The sequence below is a fragment of the Equus quagga genome, chromosome 5, assembly GCF_021613505.1.
Source record: "Equus quagga isolate Etosha38 chromosome 5, UCLA_HA_Equagga_1.0, whole genome shotgun sequence".
NCBI classification, from domain to species: Eukaryota; Metazoa; Chordata; class Mammalia; order Perissodactyla; family Equidae; genus Equus; species Equus quagga.
The window spans coordinates 78,554,561-78,579,436 of record NC_060271.1 but is presented as its reverse complement, the minus strand read 5'-3'; the positions used below and the strand labels follow the sequence as shown (position 1 = coordinate 78,579,436).

Genomic DNA, 24,876 nt, shown 5'->3' with positions numbered 1-24,876 from the left:
TATTTCAGTTTAAAAATATATTAACTTTCTGCTCACCATGTGCAAAGCTATGTTCTAGGTGTTTGGGTTTCCCTACCCACCTCATTCTAAGGTCTCCTCTTAAGCATCATCAAACTGAAGACACAATAAATAGTCTATGAATGTCATGTGACTCAAAGAGCGTATTAGGCATACTTCCATTAAAAGCACAGGAAAGGGTAAAAGTTCTTTCTTAGTTCAGAGAATAAAAAAATACCTAAACTTAAGTATGTTAAATCAGAATCATAAAATTTCATAAACAATAACGCTGGTCATCTATTATAAGCAGTAGATTTTGGAAAACAAAATATAACTTTCTCTTCAAGTACTACACTCGTTGGAAAAATTTTAAGACATATGAATGGAAATCAATAGGAGGCTCAAACATTCATGGGTTTATTTTCTTTATGCACTAAAAATGCTTCCTTGTGGTCCTCCATACCCCTGCAACTCAGTGTGTGCTCCAAGACCAGAAGCACCATCCTCACCTGGGAGCTTGCGATAAATGCAGGTTCTCAGATTCACCCCCAACCTATAGAATAAGAATCTGCATTTTAATACACTTACAAGGTGATTCCTATGCACCTTCAAGTTCAAGAAGCAGTGCTGTACAACATGGTTCTTACCTTGGGCCCTAGGGGCAACACGAGTTTTATGATTCCCCTGAAATTTCATGCAAGACTTTTTGTGAGTGCACATATGTACATTTTACTGGGAAAAGACCCCATATATTTTTATCAAACTCTGGAAGTAATATAGACCCCAAATAGATTAAGAACCACTGCCCTACAGGATTCTACACCACAGTTTAAAAGTCAAAATATTTCAAAAACTATTTACGCTGCTCTCGATGAGGTCTGTTGAAGAATGACAAGAATGAAGGTCAGAACGTCACAGTGGGTCACGAAAGACCTTATCTGAAGAATTTATTCACACCATGCAAGAACTGTGCCAAGAAACCAGTTTGGAGACATCTAAATAAATAATTCTCTACATGAGGTTAGAGATTAAGAATGTGCACTTGAAGAAGATTCAAACTGAGAAGTAAATAAATATAAGGTAGGATTTTTTCTAAGATAGGATGCCATTAGATGACAGTGAAGTGCTGAATTCTTGTTGTAAGAGCTCAATCAGCAAATTGCTAATATGAATTTGGTATTGGGACAGTTTGATTTGGGATATGGGACCACTTTAAAATGTTAACTTTCAAATATATTCTTACAATACTTCCTTTATGAGGCACTCCCAAGACACTTTACTAGTCCCACTTTCTTCATCTTCTCTGGACCTCAGAAGATAAAACAAAGAAGAAATATGGCACAAAAATTAAAAAAGATGTGCACAGGATCTTCAGTAAGTTAATGGTAAAAAATGGCTCCTATCCAGAAGGTTCTTGGTGATATATGAGAACCGTGTAGACATTTCATTCTGTCATCTTATCATCTAACCATCTCTTTGGGGTGTATACTATGCAGGGGCACAGGCTATGTCTAACTTCTGTTTCCTTAAGCCATAGTGCCTGACAGAATTTAATTTCCGTAACAGGCACCCAAAATGTAAATAAAAGACATTAACTGGTCTTTCTTGAGACTGCCACTTTATTGTACTACTACTACAACTCGTCATCAATGATGGGCCTAATACCAACAGTCGAGTCTCCAGGGTGGATCTATATCCCACCACACCAGTCATTACAGGCAAGAGAGAATGCTAGAAAACATTCAGGAAAATTAAGTCTTCTCTGGCCCTGTCTGTTTCCATGGGTATCAAATACTTGGTACTTTTTCCTTAGTTCTATTTCCTGGAGCTATTAAAAGTTCTTGTTATCCAAGTACGATAGAGATTACAATGAAACTTTCACACATTGTTAACTACTAATTTACATATTAAACATATCCTGATAAAGTGTAAATTATAAATACAATCATCCAGTGATATTGCAGAAATGTATCCCCGCAATAATGAACACTTTACACCTGCGATAGTCGCTCAGACAATGCTAACGTGTTAGACACATAACTAACTTGGTTAATTGCTTTTCAGCCCAGTTTAAACAGTGCCAATTCAATTTCTGAAGTGAAAGAAGAATAATAATAAGGACAGGCAGTGATACATACAGAAGAGCAGCAAGGAAGAGCAACGAAAATAGGACAGAAACTAGTATTTGCTGACCACCTTTTACAGTACAGGCACTTGGCGATCCTACGGGGCTAGAGACTACTGTCTTTACCAGATAGATGAAGACACTAAAGTTCCAACAGATTAAACAACTACCTAAGATTACAAAGTTAGAGTGTGACAACTTTTGGGGGCTAGTTTTGGTGGGAGAGGGGCGTAAGAAGAGTGGTAAGGGTATAAGAAAGGACAAAAATGGGTTAGAGACAGTGAACTCAGTTTTACCTGGAGAAATGAAACAACAAAAAGGAGACAAGTACTTAAAGGCAAAACAGGTCCTGAGTACAGGAGTAAACGGTTCCTCGCACGTGTCAGTGGACATTTAAAACATACATGATACGATTATTAACAATAACTCTTAAAAATAAAACAGCAGAGCCAGATATGAATGCAGTCTGACTCCTAAGCACTACACTCACAGAGAACCTGATCCAGTTTACATAAATGATAAGTATTTAGAGAAACATTTTCACAGGAAATGTCAAATGTCATAATAGTTTTATTTTTAAAAACACATTAAATATACCTCCAACAACAAAAAAGGATAAAAATATGTACTAGTTAAGCCACTTAATCTTATTCTTTACTTGAAAGTGACACAGAACTAATCTAAGAGGTTATGGATATGTCACAAAATTCCCAGATTCCCTATAATTACTCATACATTTATTTCCTCCAGAAATATATTCTCAACTTTCTTGAACTTCTTTGTATTTTCAATCTGAACCATTTCTCAAGGCTAAGAAATCCCCTTCTTTACTCCCCACTGTTTAAAGTAACATCTTTTATTTGTCTCCAGTAACTTTGTTCCACTTTCAGCGGAGGTCACCTAGATCTCTTTCTCTGGGTCAAGTAAACGCTCATCTTCCTTTCTTGTAGTACCCAGTCAGTATACAATCAAAAAACCCGGAAACTTTTAAAAAATGGATGAGTGCTTCAAAATCTAAAGAATTATAATCTAAGATATCTTAGTGCAACTTCAGTTTCCTTAAATTGGGGCCCATTTATATTCAAAATGATATATAATACAGAAGATCACATAAGCTGTGTTAAGTGGATAAATTCTTCATCATATCTCAAATATACTATATTTAAACTTAACACCAGTCTCACTTTCCCAGTTAGTTACCTCTTCATCATCTTCCTCATCTTCAACATCCAGAATTCCTGAATCCTGTTCGGACTTGGGGCTAGTGCTTTCTATCTCTGTATCAAAAATTGTATATGCATCTTTCTTAGATTTTCTCTTGCTACCTACTCTGGGTTGTTGCAAGACGATGTTATCCAGGTTTCTTTGTTGTTGGGCCTAGGATAGAGACATACATACACATAAAAAAAAGAAAGAAAGAAAAGAAACAAAATAAATAAGCATTCAAGAACTTCTAATTTTGAACAAACTGGTATCTTAAAGAAAATACTACAACAAAAAGCCTTAATACATAAAGTGTTAGTCCCAGAAATAAAACTACACATATTAATGTATACATTTTTAACCCTGAAGTTACCCATCTTATTCATTTTCCCAGCTTCCATAGAAAAAAGGAAAATCAGTCAAACTCCTCATAAAACTTTTCAAATACACCCACATAAATCATCACAAAAATGAAATCTACCCATTTTCACCTAAGTAGCCAAGAAATTAATGCAAGTGACTAAATATTTATATCTTACAAGATAAATGCCAGACTGAAACCACTGTGGTTGGGGAAGGAGGATTGGGAGCCTTTAAGCTTATGGGGCTCTTACAAACAGTTACGTGAATATAAGAGACCAATAAAACGTAATCAGACAATGAAATATCTTAATAGAGTGATTTGAACTAACTAATCCAACAGGATTTCAAGAACTTAATCTGTGGAAAACAGAGTTTTAAAGGCTTTCGTCTTCTGCACTTTTGGAGAAAAGGAAGTGTAATCTCCTCAGCATAACAAAATATACTCAAATGATGGTGTGGTTTCAATAGCTACAAAGAGATGGAAAGTGTGACTATGCAGAGTCAACAACAAAGTATTAAACAAGACAGTACTGGAGCTGGAAGGGACCTTAGTCACCACTCAGGAAACCTAGGCTAGAAAACAAAGCATTTGTTTGAGGTCACAAGGTTAGTTAGCGGTAAATCAGAGGCTCAGCGTGCCATCTCCTAAATTCCAGATCAGTAATGTTTCCACTACACCAACAGTTCCTCAAAGCATGACAAAACGATTCCCTCAAAAAGGGGTCTGTGGTCAAATAAATGGGAAACACTGCAAGTCACGTACCCTTCTCTCATACAATACAATGCGCATTAACACAATAAAAATGGGGAAAAGTCCAGGGGTCGGCCCAGTGGCTCAGGGGTTAAGTTTGCACGTTCTGCTACAGCGGCCCCAGGTTTGCCATTTTGGATCCTGGGTGCAGACATGGCACTGCTTGTCAGGCCATGCTGTGGCAGGAGTCCCACATAAAATAGAGGAAGACGGGCACGGGTGTTAGCTCAGGGCCAGTCTTCCTCAGCAAAAAGAGGAGGATTGGTGGCAGATGTTAGCTCAGGGCTAATCTTCCTTAAACAAAAAAAAAAAACTGGGAGAAGTCCTCGTTTAAGAAAACTTCTTTAATTTGGTTTAACCCAGCACGTCCAAAAGTATTTCATAATGTAACTTTCCTTTTTTTTTTCTTTCTTTCTTTTTTTTTTGTTAGGAAGATTGGCCCTGAGCTAACATCTATTGCCAATCTTCCTCTTTTTGCTTGAGGAAGATTGTCACTGAGCTAACATCTGTGCCAGTCTCCCTCTATTCTGCATGTGGGACGCCGCCACAGCATGGTTTGATGAGCGGTGTGTAGGTCATGCCTGGGATCCAAACCCACAAACCCTGGGCCACCAAAGTGAAGCACACAAACTTAACCATTACACCACTGGGCTGGCCCCCCGCCCGCCTTTTTTTCTTTTTGAGAAAGATTAGCCCTGAGCTAACATCTGCCGCCAATCCTCCTGTTTTTGCTGAGGACGACTGGCCCTGAGCTAACATCTGTGCCCATCTTCCTCCACTTTTTATATGTGGGACACCTGCCACAGCATGGCTTGCCAAGCGGTGCATAGGTCCACACCCGGGATCTGAACTGGTGAACCCCAGGCTGCCAAAGAAGAACATGTGAACTTAACTGTTGTGCCACTGGGCTGGCCCCCTCTTTTATTTTTTTTAATAATACTTAGCATCATCCCAAGATACAAAACTTGAGAAATGTGGCCTCTCAGAATATCATTCCTTAATCAATATATGATATTTCTCCTCACTGACAAGTAGAAATTAGTTCAGGAGAAAATCAGAGTCTCCAAAATATTCTGAATGAGATTAAGGGATTCAAGACAGATATTAAGTACAAAATGTTAGTTCAAGCACTGGTTAAGTGAGAGAATTATAATAAGACAGAGAAAAACTTGAACTATGTGAGCTAGTTTCTGCCAAGAAAATGAAAAGAATCTACATTCCAGAGATTGTAATCAATGGACAAACTTGTTTCTCTGCATAGTGCTCATTGATATTTTGGTTTGACTTACATAAAATACATGTCTTCAGTAACAAACTGAGAAAGAGAAGGCACCCAAAAACATTTAATTTAGGTTTGTACATAAGACTTATAAACGTCAAGCAGTTGAGACCCTAAATTAGGTAGAATATTCTTTCTATTCCTCTCAAAAGTAACAAGTTCTCCCCCAGTTACTTGCAAAGCAAACCACACAAAAAGGAATCAAGGACTCTGGGGAGACACAAAGGAAGGGGGAGCTTTCTAAAGCTTTCATATTTTAAAAAGCAAGCCCTCAACTAGAGAATGATCTCTTGTCCCTTAACTCTATCCTCTCTTTCAGTACAGCAATACCAAAAACTTTCATAAGCTGGCCTTATTTTATTGAATCCCAAGTTAACTATTTTTCTTTCACAATCAAAAAAATACTGCCAGTGTATCAAAAGCCATCAAAAGGAGCCAGATTTAAATACTGTCATCTCAACTTGAAATGATACAACTCTGAAAGCATGCTATAGAAGTAATTTTACATCTTCTATGATTTGTTCTTTTTACATGGTATATGGTTTTCCCATCAATTTGGAAGAGCATAAAGAAGTCTGGGCCAAATCAGCAAATTAAGACAGAAAATTCTTTGCTAGAAATTGAAGCATTTCGAGCTGTATTCCCAAGCTCTAGCAGAACGTGGGGTCTCTGTCAGAATTCCCAGGCCTTCTCCCGTCTGTAAAAGAGCAGTCAGGGCAGATCTGCCAGCAGAAACTGGCCAAGGCGGAAACACTGAATCACAGGTAAAAGAGTGAAATAAATACTCAGATATTACCCATTACGGATGCAAATGAAAATTACCATCTATTCAAAACGCATCTTAGGGAATTGACAGGAAGTCGGGAAGAGTAAATATGCAAATAAATACATATAATATGTACTAAAATAAAAATGTCACATTACAGTCCATAAAAAAAAAAAAAAAAAAAAAAACGGTAAAAGCCCCTGAGAGCTCTCTTCTGACATGCTAAGCTCTTTTCTGACATGCCAAGCTATCTCACCAGGACCATTTGCTCTGTCCCTCCAAAGACAACCTTTATAATCATGAGCCAAAGAAGCAGCTGCTGATTTCTGCCACCTGGGCTGGAGAGGGCGCAGGAGGGTACGAAGCATACAAATAGCAGCTAGATTTAGAAAGCATTTAGGTGTTCTCTTTTTCTTAGTTGTTCACTCTTTTTGTGAATAACTTCTACACATTTAACCACCTCTTCCTCAAGATGCCTTCATATATATCCTTCTCTGATTTCCTAACACAGAGAAAGTAAGCAAGGTTTACTACTCCTCAACCCCTCTTCCCACTCTCCCAAGATCCAGCAGCACATCTCCAGTTTCCTATTACGACCATGTGCTCTACCATCATCTCACTTCCAACATACCTAAAAGGGGACTCATCGCCTTCTCACTGCAATTCCCCCGCGTACGACAGCCAGGCTCTCCTTAAACCACATCCTTCACCACACCAATTAGGCCTGAGGGAAACTGGGGGAAAGTTTAAACAAGCGCAAATCCAAACTCTATGATCTATCACTTAGACTCCACCAGAATGGGAGCTGAACCTAATTTTCCATGTACTTATCCAGTTCTCTCCAACAAATCTTCCACTTGGATCAGACTCTACCTCATAATATACTAGGTATATTTCCACTTCTGTATCTTTGCTTATGCCATTTCTCTTCCTGCTTGAACCCAACCCTTCCTCCAAAACCCAACTAAAATTCTTCTTCCTCTAGAAAGCCTCCTCTCACTGCCCTAATTCACGGTGCTTTCTCTCTGTATTCCTGTTTTCAGTCAAATACATATTAAATGTCTACTTGGTACCAGGCATGGTGCTGCGTACTGGGTATACAAAGAAATAAGCTGGAGTCCCTGGCTCAAGAACCTCCTATCATACGATTATGGGAAGCAGATAGGAAGACAAGTGGCTGAAATTCAGTGCAATAAGTATAATAATAGAAATAAATGCAGAGGACAATGAGTGGACAAAGGAGAAAGTAATCAGATCTGTCTGGAGGGGTTTCAGGAAAGCTTTCACAGAGAAATAGGTGGCAAACTGTGCTCTGAAAAGATAAAAATTGATTTTGCCAAGGAGGGAGGTAGAAAGGGTAACCACTCCAGAAGAAGAAAACAGCATGAGAAAGGACCATGTGTGAAATAATATTATCCACCCAAGGAATAAGAAATTTTGTATAAGAGCATAGGTCATAAAGAACTAACGAGATAAAGTTAAAGACGCCATACAAAGCAGTTGCACCATTAGCTGGTAGGCAATGGAGAACCAAGAAAAGAGGGCAAGCTGGGGAATAACAGGATCAGCTTTATCATTCAGGCAAATCCTCTAGGAGCAGACGAGTGATCAACAGAGAGAAGATAAAGCCTAGAAACAGGAAAACCAACACAGATCACTCTAACAATCCAAGTGACAATGATGAGGACTTGAATTAAGGCAGCAGCAGGGGCCAGCCCGGTGGCGTAGCGGTTAAGTTCACACGCTCCGCTTGGGCAGCCTGGGGTTCACTGGTTCGGATCCTGGGCGCAGACCTATACACCACTTATCAAGCTATGCTGTGGCAGGCGTCCCACATATAAAGTAGAGGAAGATGGGCACAGATGTTGGCTCAGGGCCAGTCTTCCTCAACAAAAAGAAGAGGATTGGCAGTGGATGTTAGCTCAGGGCTAATCTTCTTCAAAAAAAAAAGGTTGCAGCAGATATAGACAAGGCAGAAGCACCAAAATTTACTGATTTGAATGTAGTTCATGAAGGAAGGAAGAAAGGAAATAAGAATAACTCCATGTTGGGGTCATTCCAAACAATAGGAACCATAAAAATAATAAGTTGAGAGCAGGATGGAAAAGATGGAGAAGTTCAGTAAGGCTGTCGAGTATCTAGGTAGAAAAAAATGACAATACAACACTTCAGTATGTAACTCTTCTTTCTCTTCAGTATGTAACTCTTCTTTCTCTGAGGATAGGAAACACACTTTACCATTCTTAGAATCCCCCAAGTCAAGATACAGTGAACATACATAGTAAATTTAGATAAATGTTTCCTATACAAAGGCAAAGGACAACAAAGAAATCTACGTGAGAATGAGATCCGACACAACAAAAGACAGCGACATCTATGAAAGACATGGTTTAGATGTTCTCCTACCTATTAGAAGAAGGGGTAAAACCCATAAGAATTATTCAATTTGGACTATTAACCTAAAAATGTTATTAATACTTTCACAACTATCAAAGAATGTCTACAAGACATCCTATCTATGCTATTAAACAAAGTTTTATTGTGAAATACAACTTTCAAGGGAACTTAGCAATAAGACAGTCAAAATTATGTGGATCAAAAGTTTCCATCTTTATCAACCCAATACTGACCTCTAGTGGGTTGAAGGAATACATGCAAGTAACCTTTAGAATCAGAAACTAGTTGAAAAGAGGTCCAGGCTAACAGGTGGGAGGCCTGATAGAATTACATGCACATCAATTACAGGGCGCTATAACAAAAAAACAAAAAACAAAAACTTCTTGGAGTAAGACAGGTCTTTAAATCTAAGCTTTGGAATTTATTAATTCTATAACCTTGGGCAGATTTTTTACTTCTCTGGGCAACATACCCATGTATAAAAAAACAAGGTCAATAAAATGTACCTCAAAGTTACCACAAAGATTAAATGAGATAATATAGGTAAAGTATCTTGAATTAATAGATAAGTAAAACAAAAAACACTAAAAATTTTAAGCTCCACCCATCTTCCCTCTGAAAATGAAAGCGGACTCTCGTTTCACTGTCTACTATGGAAGTATCTGAGATCTAGCAATATTTAGATACATAATATTATCTTTTTCCTTTGTCAACACACACACACCACAAATACAAAAACATGTTAATTGCAGTTAGTTGGAAAATAAACATAAGAAAAAAAATCTATCAAAATCTCCATTCCGTAATAATCACTTATTTTGGTGAATGACAACCCAGCCTATTTTCTGTACATATATAAAAGTTTCTCTTTCTGCTTATCTGCATTTTCTATTATCAGCAATTAGCATTTATATTGGTAGGCCAAAAAAGAATCACACTGAATGCAGTTTTTTAATCTGCTTTTTGTTCAAAAATATTTCACAAATCTTTCTCTACAAATAAAAACATTTATAACAATATTTCCATTGTATTGCATTTCAAAGAACAAATGTTTATTTAAACATAGTCTACCATAAGGACATTTATATTCCTTCCAATATTTCACTATTTAATAATGCTGCGGACACTACCTCCAGAGCTAAAATTTTGTGCATATTGTCAATTATTTTATTAGAGGAATTCCTAGAATTCCTACAAAACCTAGACCAAAGGGTATATGTTGCAAAATAAATAAACATTGACAAACTGCCCTACAGAAAAGCTATGGCCCTTCACAGGAGCACATAAAAGTTATGAATGCTTATTTCCTAGTCCCTACAGCATCACTAGGCACTATTTCCCTTTGCCCATTGAATGTAAAGGCTGTGAACATAGCAGCAAAGGAATGAGCTATAATATAAAATATAAGTAGATCTGGCTATGTTAAGAATTAAAAATATCCCACTCTACAATTATATTAATATTGATTTATTTTCCTCTAGTACTTCTATGATTTCAGTTATTTTACATTAATATTTTTTAATCCTTCTACCATCTAACTCGAGTGTTACCTGAAGAAGAAAACCACTCCCCCAAATGGTTATTTATCCCAACTCAACGTTTTAGAATTCATCTTTTCCCAATTTATTTGTTTTATTTAAATGTCTGCCAAATGAATATAAGCTCGTGATTTAAAAAATCACATAATATTAAAATTATTTTAATGAAAAACAGTAGACTTCCCCATATGTCTTTTCCTACTCCTAACCCTGCTCTGTAGAGTTAATATATTTACATTCACATTTCTAAATAATACCCTTACTTGATGATAAAACTTAGCTCACTTATAAATCTAGACTCCTTACCTTACCACTTCTTCATTTATCTTCCCAACACACTATTTCAAGTTAAAGCAATAATCAGTGTTAATCATTCATCATGTAAGCATGCTTTCTCACTACAAGGCCAAGTGCATACGCAACAATTACATATATTTGATTATAGTTCCTTTCTGGTACAGCTTTTTATTTCTCTTGAAGTTTTAAATTGTCTACATTTCTTTTTGAAATTCTCTAATATTCTAACTATAATAATCTTGATTTTTTTCAAAAAGCTCATCATAATAGGTATTCTATCCAGACCTATTATTCCTAAAGGCATAACCTGGGCTGTCTATCCTATAGGTCTGCTTCGCAGCTGTCATTCTGGGGGGTACTTACTTTCTTCTCTCACTGGGATTACTTACTGTTTCATAAATTCCGTATCAATCTTTCATCTTAATTTAGTCCCTCATTTTGTTGGAGCACATCCTCAGATAATTCTTAAGAAATGAAACATGGGAGTTAAATTTCTTAAGTCCTTGCATTCTAAAAACGACTTTATCTTTCTTCACATAAACTGTGCATGGAATTGAAAATAATTTTCCCTCAGATTATTGAAGGCATTTCTCCACTGCTTTCCAGCATTCATTATTGCTAGTGAGACAGGCAATATCATTTTGAGCTACATTCCTTTGTATATTACATTACTTTTTCTCTCTGGAAGTTTTCAAACCTTTTACCTGTTATGTTCTAAATTTAACAATGATGTACCTTGATGTAGGTCTTTGTTTAATTTGTTTACTATGCTGGGTAAGTAATATATCAATAAATCTGGAAGTTTGAGTTCTGCAGATAAGGGAAATTTTTTTGTATTACTACTCTGATAATTTTCTCCCTTTGACTAGAATACCGAATGGATAATGAATTCTCCTATAATTCCTCCTGATGATCTTTGTAACATTTTTATATAAAGAACCAAATTTTTTATTTTGAGGATATCAATTAATTTTTTTGACATATTATTCTGTTTTTTGCATTATCTGTTCCCTCCAAGTACATTTAGTAAAAAAGTACTTGTTACTTGTTTTCTCATATTGGTAGATTTTGGTCTCTCTCTTTTCAGCTGGATATTTTCCTCAAATGCCTCTTGATCCTTGGCTGGTCATTCACATTTAATAATAAATCAGTTAAAAGCTTACAGAAAGGTCTGTGGGCATGGAAAGACTTGTCAACTAGCAAGCTTCACTTTAGGAAGTTCTGGGAGAGAGATCACCTCTCAGCTGGGGAAATCCAAATGGTACTTTGTGGCAATCTTCTATCAATTTCTCTAGAAAAAAATCTTCCAATCTCCCACCTAACAATGTAAGTGCACATATTCCATGCACAGGACAGGAAAAAAACTTAGAGGAATTAACTATTTTATGTATTAACTTTCAACAAACCACACACCTTTACACCCTCATCCTACCGCCATCATCTACCATGACTCACATTCCAGAGTCTCAGCTTACGTGGAGTTATCTGTATTGAACTGCTTTCTCCATTCCATGTGTACCTCTGTTTATACTTTCAGCTGTGGCATCATACACCCTGCTGTATTAGTTACCACTCTTCCCTCCACTTTTTTTTTGTTCTTCCAGCTTTATTTAGATATCATTGACAGACAACATATATAAGCTTAAGGTGGACAGTGTGATAATTTGATACACATATATATTGCAAAATGATTACCACAATAGGTTACTTAACATCTCCTTCCCCTCACATAATTATCATTTTTGTGTGTCATGATAACATTTATGACTTACTCTCTTAACAACTTTCAAGTATATAATAAAATATTGTTAATTATAGTGACCACACTGTCTATTAGATCCCCAGAACTTACCCATCTTACAACTGGAAGTTTGTACCCTTTGACCAACATCTCCCTATTTCACCCACCTCCCAGGCCTTGGCATCCACCATTCAAGTCTCTACTTCTTCTATGAGTTTGGCTTTTTTAGATTCAACATATAAGTGATACAGTTTTTGTCTTAATCTGACTTATTTAACTTAGCATAATACCCTCAAGGTTCATCTGAATAATATTCTATAGTACACATATACCAAATTTTCTTTATCTGTTCATCCACTGATAAGACAGTTAGGTATTTTCCATGTCTTGCCTATTGTGAATAATGCCTCCAGCTTTGTTCTTCTTTCTCAGGATTGCTTTGGCTATTCAGGGTCTTTTGTGGTTCCATACAAATTTTAGGATTGTCTTTTTCTATTTCTGTGAAAAATGCCATTGGAATTTTGATAGGGATTGCATTGAATCTGCAGATCACTTTGGGTAGTATGAACATTTTAACAATATTAATTCTTCTGACCCATAAACATGGGATATCTTTCCATTTATTTGTGTCTTCTTCAATTTCTTTCAGCAATGTCTTATAATTTTCAGTGTACAGATCTTTTGCTCCTTGGTTACATTTATTCCTAAGTATTTTATTATGTTTGATAAATGGGATTGTTTATAAATGGGATTGTTTTCTTTATTTCTTTTACAGATAGTTCATTGTCAGTGTATAGAAATGGAACTGATTTTCGTATGTTGACTGTGTATCCTGCAACTTTACTGAATTTATTAGTTCTAACAGTTTTACTGTGGAGCCTTTAGGATTATCTATATATACGATCACACCATCTGTAAAGAGAGATGATTTTACTTCTTACTTTTTGATTTGGCTGCCTTTTATTTCTTTTTCTTGACTAATTTCTCTGGCTAGGCTTCCAGTACCATGTTGAATAGGAGAGGTAAGATTGGGTACCCTTGTCTTCTTCCTGATCTTAGCAGGTAAGCTTCCAAATTTTCACCATTGAGTATAATGTTAGCTATGGGTTTGTTATACATGGCTTGTACTATGTTGAGGTATGTTTCTTCTACAACTAATTTGTTGAGACTTTTTATCAGAAAAAGATGTTGTCAAGTGCCTTTTCTGCATCTATTGAGATGATCATATGATTTTTATCTTTCATTCTATTAATGTGGTATATCAAATTTATTGATTTGTAGATGTTGAACCATCCTTGCATCCCAGGAATAAATCCCACTTGATCACGATGTATGATCCTTTTAATGCGTTGTTGAATTCTGTTTGCTAGTATTCTGTTGACAGTGGGTGCATCTAAATTTACTAGAGATTTTGGCCTGCAGTTTTCTTTTCTTTCAGTGTCCTTATCTGGCTTTGGTATCAGGGTAATGCTGGCCTCTTAGAATGAGTGTGGGAGTGCTCTCTCCTCTTCAACTATTTGGAAGAGTTTGAGAGGCACTCATGTTAATTCTTCATTAGATATTTGGTAGAATTCACCAGTAAAACCATTAGTCCTAGGCTTTCCTTTATTGGGAAGTTATTGATTACTGTTTCAGTCTCCTTACTCGTTATTGGTCTATTCAAATGAAGGAATGAATGAAGAGCATCAGAAATGGAAAACAGTTGAGCACATAGAAAAGAAAGAGAGGTTGCTTCTCTAATACAGAGTAATCAGAGAGAATTTCTCATAAAGTGGCACTTGTGTTTCAGACTTTAGTGCTTATTTATCTAATGTTGGGAGGGGCTTCAGAAAAGAGAGACATAGAAATGCAGTCAAGCCTTTAATCCTGAATTCTCACACAGATTTTAAACTATTAAACATTATAACATATTCTAATATCTGGAAGGACAATGTCCACTAGGTTAATCATATTTCAAGAATTTCTTAGTCATCTTCAAATACATCTTTTTAGAATGTCAGCTACCTGAAGACAGAAGCATTATGGTAGGTTTTGCTTGATGTCTAGCACATTAACAGGTCACTTAAAATCATTTATGCATAATTCTAAAATAGGCTGGTTCATGAATAAACTAAATTTCAAGATAACCCTTAACATTATTTTTGCCAGTAGCATTAACTCTTCTCCACAAATTTTTTCACGTCAGGTTGACTTTTACATCCTTTATCATTGTCAGTCTTTATGTGGTGATGAAAATGACACCAAAATATCCAAAATATAGGTAAAGTTGGGAGGAAAAACAATCAAGGGTAGGTAGTACCCTCAGAGGTGTACTCCCCTAGGTACTTAATATTGTATGTTCTAACCTAGTCTCCCAGAAAAGATAAGGCCTATATAAGCAAGGCTTTCACCAAGGACCACCCCATCACTCCTGAAAAGGGTCAGAAAGTTATAATTTTAACTATTGGTTCAGTCAATATTTCAACCAAACCAATAGTTTCTACTACAACTATAGTATCAACAAAGATGCTAATTTAACAACCTACTTCTAGGCTTTCACTGTAACAAAGGATAAAATTACATAAAAAACATAAGACTTTTATGCAACCCATTTTTTTTTTCAGAAGACAACTGCTAAAATTGGAGGAAAAAAAAAAGAGTAGGTATATATCCACCAACTACACATATTCTGTGGTCAGGCTTAACAACTGACATAACTTTTAAATCACTCCTCTCGGTCAATGCAATCTAAATTATATCTTAAAAAATAAATACCTAATAAACGTGTTACTAGGTAGCATAGTCATAGTACATCTCCAGACGAGATAATAAGCTAATATTCTCCATGCCCCTTCCATTTCTGCTATATAAAACAAGCTTATGGAGGAATCTCTTCTTTATTCAATTCCAATTACAAGACTCACATTCAAAAGCCAAGTGAGAAAAACAAAAACACAAGGGTACAAGGAAGAACTGTAATAGTAGAAAGTAAAATCAATAGCGTCTCGGGATCCTTTCCTGAACAGCAAGAATTATTCCATAATTACCTATTCTATTGATTCAGTCTTTAGGCAAAATTAAAATTCTAATAAATCAATCTTTATTTATCCACTGCCTGCCTTCTAGGAAACTAAGTGAATCTCTCCTTTGTCCATACCTTTAAATTCTGGAATGCATTCCTAATAAAAGCCAGAGTCTCAAGAGCTCTCAGAAGCAGAGGAGATATATATCTTTCCAAAATCTCTCAGGTACAAGTTATTTTACCCAAGGCAAGTATTGCTACTACATTTTTTCATCCCTTCCAAACTCTAATGATTATATTTGTGTGAGGGCAGGATAGGAGCTGAGAGGGGTAGCAAGCTGGAGGAGGAAAAATAATGTTATGTAAATCTAAAAAAAAAATCAAATATCACTAGTAATAAACCCCAAAGGGCAGCAAATGCTTCTAATTATAACAACAATATATTGACGATTCCAGTCCAGTCTAATGCTTCCTTTCAAACGTACCATTAGGATTTCTCAGTAACCTATCATAAGGAAAGGAATCCAATTAAGCCCTAGTTTGGAATTGTCTGTCAGAGAGACTTTTTTTTCTGACAGATTTCTTCACAAGGAAGTTAAAAATTAAAAGAATTGCTATGGCGAAACAGCTAAGTAGTGTAAGAAGAAAAAACACTGCACAAAGAGTAATGAGACGTCACTTGCAGTTCTAACTGATACTAAGTAGTTGTACTTGTATGATTTTAGTTTGTTTGCTGAAAAGAATGAAGATTTTGAGTCTCTAAAGATAATGTTAGCTTTAAAATTGTATATATTTATTATTTCAACACCTGAAAGAACATTAATTCAGTAAAAAAAATAAGAAGAATAAACCATTATCAGACTTTGAAAAAAATAGAGATCATTTTTTTAAAACTACCATAACTCTTTCTGACAAGATATATGATACAAAGCTAGTAACTCCTGTAATAATTAATAACCATACAATCGGAGTTAAAACAGCAACCATAGTTCCAAGAAAATAGCAAATTTCTTTTCTCCCTTCCATCTTCCTCAATGAAGTGCTACAAAGTGCTCTGAGTTTCTTAAATGTTATCAAAATGGTAAATATTCAACAGCATATAGTGAATATTCAAAACACTTAAGTACATGCTCCAGAAAAATAAAACCATTCTTTTGATAAAAGAATAAGTAGTAAATTTTAGAAACGAGCAGGATATTAAGGTATATCCCATAATTTCTTTGTACCCAAGTGACCCACTGAGACATGCTGTCTAAAAATTTGTTTTCCCCTAGCAAAATTAAGAGCAGTCTAAAACAAGTTGCTGTAAGTACGTGCACTGAGTCACTAGAACTAATTCCCTATGTCTACCTACTTATTCTCTTCTCCTCATGTTTTTGCACCAAGAAAATGATATAACAGACCCGACATAATTTACCTGACATGGTACTGAATGAAAGAACAATGATGTATTAGAAAGCCACATTTGGATTCAAACATTCTGTTTCAAATAAAGATTTCTATAGTAGAAGTCCAACAAGGAAAAGAAATTAAAAGACCACATCAGAGTTAAGGGCAGTACTCCAGACTGCCCTCTAAAGAGGGGAGAGTAATGAAGGAAGCCAATTTTTAGCAGAGGAAACCCGTATGTTTAGTGTAGTTTACTAAGAAAGCCAGGGTATCTGGCTTCTCCTACCCTGCAAATTACCTTGACTTTGGGGCATGATCTTAGGACTGCAGTAAAGTTACTGGATAGAAGTCACTGGCCATGTAGAGTGCTAATGAGATCAAGGACGGGGGATTCAAATGTATCTAAGACAACTTTGCATAGAGAAAAACTCCATACAAGGAAAAACTTGGTTATGGTCCTAGTAAAATTCACACATTGTATAAATGCCTAGTAACAAAGTAAATCCAGAAAAATAATATGGATAACATTGTAGTTTATAAATATAAATGGGAAAGCTACAAAAACTGTAAGTTTATATCCAGTTTCTAACACAAAGAATGTTTAAAGAAAAGCTACCAAGAGGCTCAATCTCTACAGAATAGGAACATTTACATGAAAATCATCCAAGTTACTATGCTGTGCTTGACTCACATCCTCTGGAAATAGCAAAAATAATACAGAAAAAGTTAAGGTTTCTAAACTACCCACTCCTGTAAGAAGTACCATAGGAAAAGGAATCGCATAATTGCAATTTAGTCAAACTATGAAAGACTAAACATAACAACCATGATCTAGATCATAAAAATGAATTAAGAAGCTGAACAAATTTCCCACAAAACTGAGTTTTGATGAACCATAGTAGACAGGAAGAATGTTATGGAACAGAGAGAACGTATCTCTACTACCTATGCCATAGAAAAAAGAATAACAATAATTGCAATTTAGCCAATCTATGAAAGACCACACATTACAAAGAGGATCTAGTTCATGAAAATAAATTAAAAGGCTAACAAAAATGTCACACAAAAACTGAGCAGTAAGCTATAAGATTTAATCTCAATCATGTTATTAAAATTCCCAATTTAGTGGCCGGCCTGCTGACGAAGTGGTTAAGTTCGCACACTCCACTTCGGCAGCCGCGGGTTTGCAGCTTCGGATCCTGGGCGTGGACCTACACACCACTCATCAAGCCATGCTGTGGCGGCCTCCCATGGACAACGTAGAGGAAGACTGGCTCAGGGATCATCTTCCTCACACACACACAAAAATTCCCAATTTAGACTATCTATCTACAAATGATTTTAAATGCTTCACACTTATCCACAAAAGAAGCTAGTGATGTTTGTTTCCAAAAAACCAAATTAATTTGCCATTTTGTGATGATCATTGCAAGCTGATTTACTATGAAACAAAGCTAAAAGAGAGTTAAGGTGAACTCTGTGGTTCTGACCAGTAACTGTGTATTTTGTGTTATGATGGTTTATGAGTCTTTTTAATGGACTGAGACACACAATTTTAAGACACCATCTAACAATATCCTTTTGAATGGAATCATATTTTTTAAAAATAATATTACAAAAAGCAGCCTTTATAGAAGAAGAAAAAGAGAACAAAGTTAATAAAAAATGACAGCAAGAATGGCTCAGTGCCAAAGACCCATTTGAAACTTATAAAATCTTCCTAAGATCAGATGGACATGTGTTCTCTTATTGCTAGGTGTAAAACTATACACTCACACCCGCTTCTGTTTCCAGTTTTAACTTAAAAGCCAGGTGTTGTTCCTCAAGATGTTAAAGGTTCCTATGCATCCTCCTAATAAAATCCAATTGTGTTATCATAGCAGGTATCTAGTCCAGTAAGGATGACCAAGTTCACATTCATAAAGTGTATAAAATAGAGGGTCTGCAAGTGATTTTGAATCTAGACATATCATTACGTAGCAAATAAAAAGAGGGAGTGCGAATGTCTACCAATCAGAAGTTACATCAGAAAAAAGAATGGGAAACTACACAAGAGAAATGTGAAAAAATATTCAATAAGCTAAAACAAAAGCACGCCTGTAAAGAATATTTAGTTATATGGAGAAACATTCTTAATATTATGTTAAGTTAAATAAATCAAGGCATAATTTATATATATACTATGATCAAAATTTTATAAAACAGATGTGAATATAAACAACTGTAAAGGAATATCCACTTCAGGCAATGGCAAACTAGATAATGTAGATAAGAAAAGCTGAACAAAACATAAAAGCCATCTGCTTAAAGGTTTCAGAGAGCTAAGAAGATGGTGAAAACTTGTTAGGCCTGGATTCAGGAAAGGGAAGTGCCATGGGGAAAAGACACCAACATTTGTAGCCAGTCTTCCTGTGAGGGCATTTACCAATACTGAAAGGGTAAGAGACTAGCTAAATGGCGCTTTTTACAGTGCCAAACAATTAGAAAACAGGAATAAAAGTCCAGTTCCATCAGGAAGGAATGGGCTTGGTATACCCTTCATTATGGGTTGGAACCTTGAACAGTTGCACTCTATGACAAGGTTAAACCAGGATTAGACAGGCCCTTATAGGGACTCACACTAAGCTTTAAATTGGATTAAAGTGATCCCAAAGTACTATTGTCCTCCAGCATCCTACAATAATACTGTCTACTGGTGTCTGATAAAAGCAAACATGACTCCTCTCCAAGGAAGAATACCAACATCCTAGACTTTAAAATGTTTCTACAAACAATTTGAAAACTACAATGCCCAGCACACAATCAAAAGTAACCAAGCATAAAAAGAGATAAGACAAAATGAACAAAAACCAAGAGGAAGAGAAGGGAAGACAGATGAAGGAAATAGATCAGAGCTCCAAAGTTTGTAATTATTAGACAGAGACTTTAAAGATTCAAAAGTAGGACTACAGACCCAACAGACATTCAAAAGATTAGGGAATATTACAAACAACTTCATGCCTATATATTCAACAACTTAGAGAAACAGACAAATTCCTTGAAATATGTAAACTACTAAAGCTTGCTCAAGAAGAAATAGATAACCTGAATAACCCTGTATGTATTAAAGAAATGGAATTTGTAGATAAAAATCTTTGACCAAATAAAACTGCAGGCACAGATGGTTCACTAGTAAATTCAATCAAACATTTAAAGATTAAATATACATATTTATCAATTCCACACAATGCTTCCAGAAAATAGAAGACAACAAAACATATCCAAACTCATTTTAAGAGGCCAGTATTACCTTGATACCAAAACCAAACAAAAACTGTATAAGCAAACTACAGACAAATATTCTTTGTGAAAATAGACATAAAAACCTGTTAACATTTTTAGAAAATGGAATCAAACTGTAGTGATGTGTGTGTGTATATATGTACATGTGTGTTGCTAATAATTTATGGCCAGATGGGGCTTATTTTGGGGATGCAATTTTGAGGTAAGATCTGCGTCTACTCACAACAGGTCTGACACCAAATATGTGGGGTTTTTCCACACACCAATCAATTCTCCAACTCTCTGGACACTAACTGAGTGTCCTACAATTCAATTCAATTCTGACACTAACTACCCAGAGTTAGCATCAGACTCGACAAGTTTAAGGTCTCAGTCTAACAAGATTACCATCACTTCAGGTGCCAGTCACAAGTATTGGGTGTCCAGGTACCCACACTTCTGTTCAACTTGACTACAAATCAGGAATTCATACAACCCACTCTTCGGGTTTGAAAATTTGCTAGAATGACTCATAGAACTCAGAAAAGTGCTTTACTTACTATTACCGTTTTGTTACAAAGCTTACGACTCAGGAACAGCCAAATGCAGGAGATATATAGGGCAAGGTATGGGGGTTGTCCAGAGCTCCCATGCCTTCTCCTAGTGTGCCACCCTCCAAGCATCTTGATGTGTTAACCTGGAAGCTCTCCAAACTCCTTGGTTTAGGGATGTTTATGGAGGTTCCATGTTATAGGCATGATGGATTAAATCACTGGCTACTAATGATTAGCATAATCTTCAGCCCCTCTCCCCTGTCCCCTGATGCTCTCCCCTCCCCACAGATCAAGCAGTGGAGCTAAATTTCAGTCCTCTAATTACATGGTTAGTTTCCCCTGGCAACCAGCTCTCATTCTGAAGCTATCTAAGGGCACACTAAGAATCACCTCATTAGCATAAACTCAAGTATGATTGAAAGCTTGTCATGAATAACAAAAAATGTTCCTCTCCCTCCTATAACTCAGGAAATTTCAAGGGTTTTAGGAGTTCTGTGCCAGGAACGGGAGATGAAGATCATATATATATTTCTTACCATATCACAGTATCATACAGGTCCACATTAAAAAATTAACCATGTAATTCATTAAATTATGAGAGTAAAAATGAAAAAACAAATGATTACCTCAAGAGATGCATAAAAGAGCAACTGATAAAATTCAAAACAATTTCAGCATAAAAATTTTCAGCAAACCACAAACAGAAGGGAACTTCCTCAAACTAATAGAGGACTTCTACTTAAATTAAGTGTATAACATCATTGTTAATGGTAAACGACTAATTACTGGTCACTTTCAACAGGGAACAAGGCAAAGATAGTTGCCCCCACCACTTCTATTCAGCACTGTCCTGGGAGTCTCAGCTAGAATAACAAGGCAAAAATAAGAAATAAAAGGCATATAGATTAGGGGTTGGGGAGAGGGCAACTGTCCCGAGTGAAACTAAATTTGAGAAAAAAAAAAAAAACCTATTAGAATTGATAAGAAAATTTGGCAAGGTCACAGGATATAAGGTCAATATACAAAAATCAGTTGTGCTTTACATTCTATCTAGTAATAAAGAATCTGGAAAAAAAGAATACTATTTACAATAGTAGCAAAAATATGAAATACTTAGAGATATATTTAACAAATGATGTGCAATTTAGAGATACATTTAACAAATAATGTGCAATATCTAATACCTATACAATGAAAAATGCCAGGTATTGCTAAGAGAAATCAACAAAGACCAAAATAAATGAAGAGGTACATCATTTCCACAGACAAGACTTATTACCATTAAGATTTTAATTCTCCCCAAATTGACCTACAGATGCACCAGGCTTCCAATCAAAACCCTGGAAGGATTTTTGTGGAAATTGATAGGCTGATTCTAAAATTTACGGAAATGCAAAGGATACAGAACAACCAAAATAATTTTGCAGAAGAAGTAGTTTAGAGATTTTATGCAACTTGATTTCAGAACATATTATAAAACTACAATAATAAGACAGTGTAGTATATGTTGGTGTAAAGATATAGACATGTAGACAAATGCAACAGAACATAATCCAGAAACAAACCAACAGACATTTATGGCCAATTGATATTTAGTAATTACAAAGGGAAAATAAATAACTTTACAGCAGAGACCCCTAGCAGATATCACATTAACTGATCACATTAAGTGATGAAGGCTAACAGTACATATCAAATCATATATCCCCCAACACAATGCACTGAGGACATGCTATCTCTGTGGTATTCATCCTAATAATGCATAACCTCAATCTAGTCTTGAGAAAACATCAGACAAACTCGAATAGAAGGATATTCTACAAAATAACTGATAAGTGTCAAGGTCATAAAAGAAAAGAAGGACTGAGGAACAGCCATGGACTAAAGAAGAATAATGAGACATGACAACTAAATGCCACGTGGGATCCTAGATTGCATCCTGGAACAAAGAAAGGGTATTAGTGGCAAAACTGGTGAAATCTGAAAAAGTTCTGTACCTTAGTTAATAGATTTGTATAAAGGTTAATTTCTTCATTTTAGTAAATGTTAATGTTCTATGGTTACAATAGAGGTGACACATTAAGAGGAAGATGGGTAAAGCTATATGGGAAACCACTACATTATTTTTGCAACTCTTAGGTAACTCTAAAAGTATCCCCAAAAAATTTTTAAAAGAAACAAAAACTAACAACAAAAATGACTGGCAATCCCAAGTAAGGAAGTGAATGAACTGAAACTCTCATACATTTACTGTGGGAATACAAATGATATAGCCACTTGGACAAATTATAAAGTTAAATATATACTTACTATATGACACAGCAATTCCACTTTCAGGTATTTACTAAAGAGCAAGAAACTATGTGTCCACACAAAGATTTCTACATGAGTGTTAATGGAAGCTTTATATACATTTTGAATAAGATGTATCTCCAAGGGAAGACAATTATACATATTTTTAAAAAGTGCTTTGATACAAATTACTCAAACTGTGTCTAACGTCTTCCTATCACTGTCAACTTGTTCACTACCCTAACAATGATAGGAAGCTAAATGACCACTACAGTGCAGGCTCCATGAGGACAAAGACATCCATTGGTTTAGTTGACTAACATAGCTAAAGTGTGTACAACAAAATCTGACACTTATAAGACACTCAATAAAAAATGGTTATGAGAATAAATGAATGTCCACACAAAGATATGAAACAAAGTTTCTGAGTTCTTTAGCCCATGTTGAAAAGGATGATTCAAATAATATACAGTTAAAGAAAGAAGCCAAAGAGAAGCCATTCACAATATTCTTTGGAGAACTACAGGTCTAGGAATAAACACTCCTATTCAAAGATAATTAATAAGTGGGGAGAAACTAGCATGGCAAAAACAAACAAAGAAAAAAAACAGAACAAAAAGGAAAGACATAAAATCCAAAGATAGCCTTGTAATATAATTTTTAAAAATAAAATTATTTTATTTTTTTAACAATTTGATGTAGCAGGGGCCAGCCCAGTTGTGCAGCAGTTAAGTTCCCATGTTCCACTTCTCAGCGGCCCAGGGTTTGCCAGTTCGGATCCCGGGTGTGGACACGGCACTGCTTGGCACGCCATGCTGTGGTAGGCGTCCCACATATAAAGTAGAGGAAGATGGGCACGGATGTTAGCTCAGGGCCAGGCTTCCTCAGCAAAAAGAGGAGGACTGGCAGTAGTTAGCTCAGGGCTAATCTTCCTAAAAAAAAACCCAAAAATTTTGATGTAGTAAAAGAATCAGAAACAGAAATGAAGAATACATGAGTACCACAAAACAAGCAATCAAACAAAAGAAATAACATAACAAAACAAAAGTAAATGTCAGAAAAATATATTTTTTAAAGAGTGATGAGTCAGTGGAAGAAACTGAGGAAATAATTAAAAGCATTGCAAAACTGAAAGCATATTAGATGCCAGAAGCAATACCAAATTAGGGAGAAGAAGCAGAGAACTGACATAAATTAAAGGAAAGATGCACAACATACATAATAAGAAAAGAGACAAAGATATGAAACAACTAGAGAAATGCAGATAAATATGAAAGACTGACAATAGAATGCCAACATACTGGCAAGTATTGTTTCGGATTAAGAGAAAAAAGAACAAATAGAACAAAAAAATGTTGGATATAAAATTTTAAAAGTTCTAAATTTGTACATCAAAAAACACTACCATGTTCCAAAAAAAATGATCAATGCCAAGATAAAGCCTAGTAAGAATCCAAAAGTTTAAGACAAAAGAAGCTGACCACATCATACAGGGGGGGAAAGAAAAGAAAAACTCAAGTAGCTCTCAGTCTTCTCTTCCATAATAATAGAAAAAGACAGAGGGTAGGGAGAGAGACAGCCTAGGAGGACCTGTTACAAAGATAATGTAAAAAGCCAAAATGGAATAGACTTCCAGTTTCAGCTCTGAGGTATGAAGAGCTTAGAAGCTGTCACTCCTGTCCTCACAACAAGAAAAAAGCTGAAAAACTAGAAAACAAACCAACTCTTCTTAGATCCACTAGAGAACTGAAGTCACAAAGCAAAGTGCCACCCCACAAATTAGAGACAGGTGAACACAGAGAATCACAGTTTACCAGAAGCAAAAGTCCCTGGAGTCTATCCAGTAACTGGTAAAAAAAAAATCTAAATGATAAGTGGTGAAGTGTTGGGAGGCTCAGTATGGACTAGCATAAGAGTTGAAA

At 35.8% G+C, this 24,876-nt stretch overlaps 1 protein-coding gene across 3 annotated transcripts in view; it reads right to left on the bottom strand.

Moving 5' to 3' along the window:
* EXOC6B (exocyst complex component 6B) overlaps window positions 1–24,876 on the bottom strand; it is a 577,176-nt gene that overhangs the window by 341,738 nt on the left and 210,562 nt on the right. For 2 of the 3 annotated variants that reach the window (XM_046661413.1, XM_046661414.1), the window contains one exon: window positions 3,323–3,499. The exons of the other annotated variant lie outside the window; for it this stretch is intronic. In XM_046661413.1, coding sequence (XP_046517369.1) covers window positions 3,323–3,499 — 177 coding nt within the window. The remainder of the gene's footprint in view (window positions 1–3,322; window positions 3,500–24,876) is intronic. 3 annotated transcript variants of the gene reach the window in all.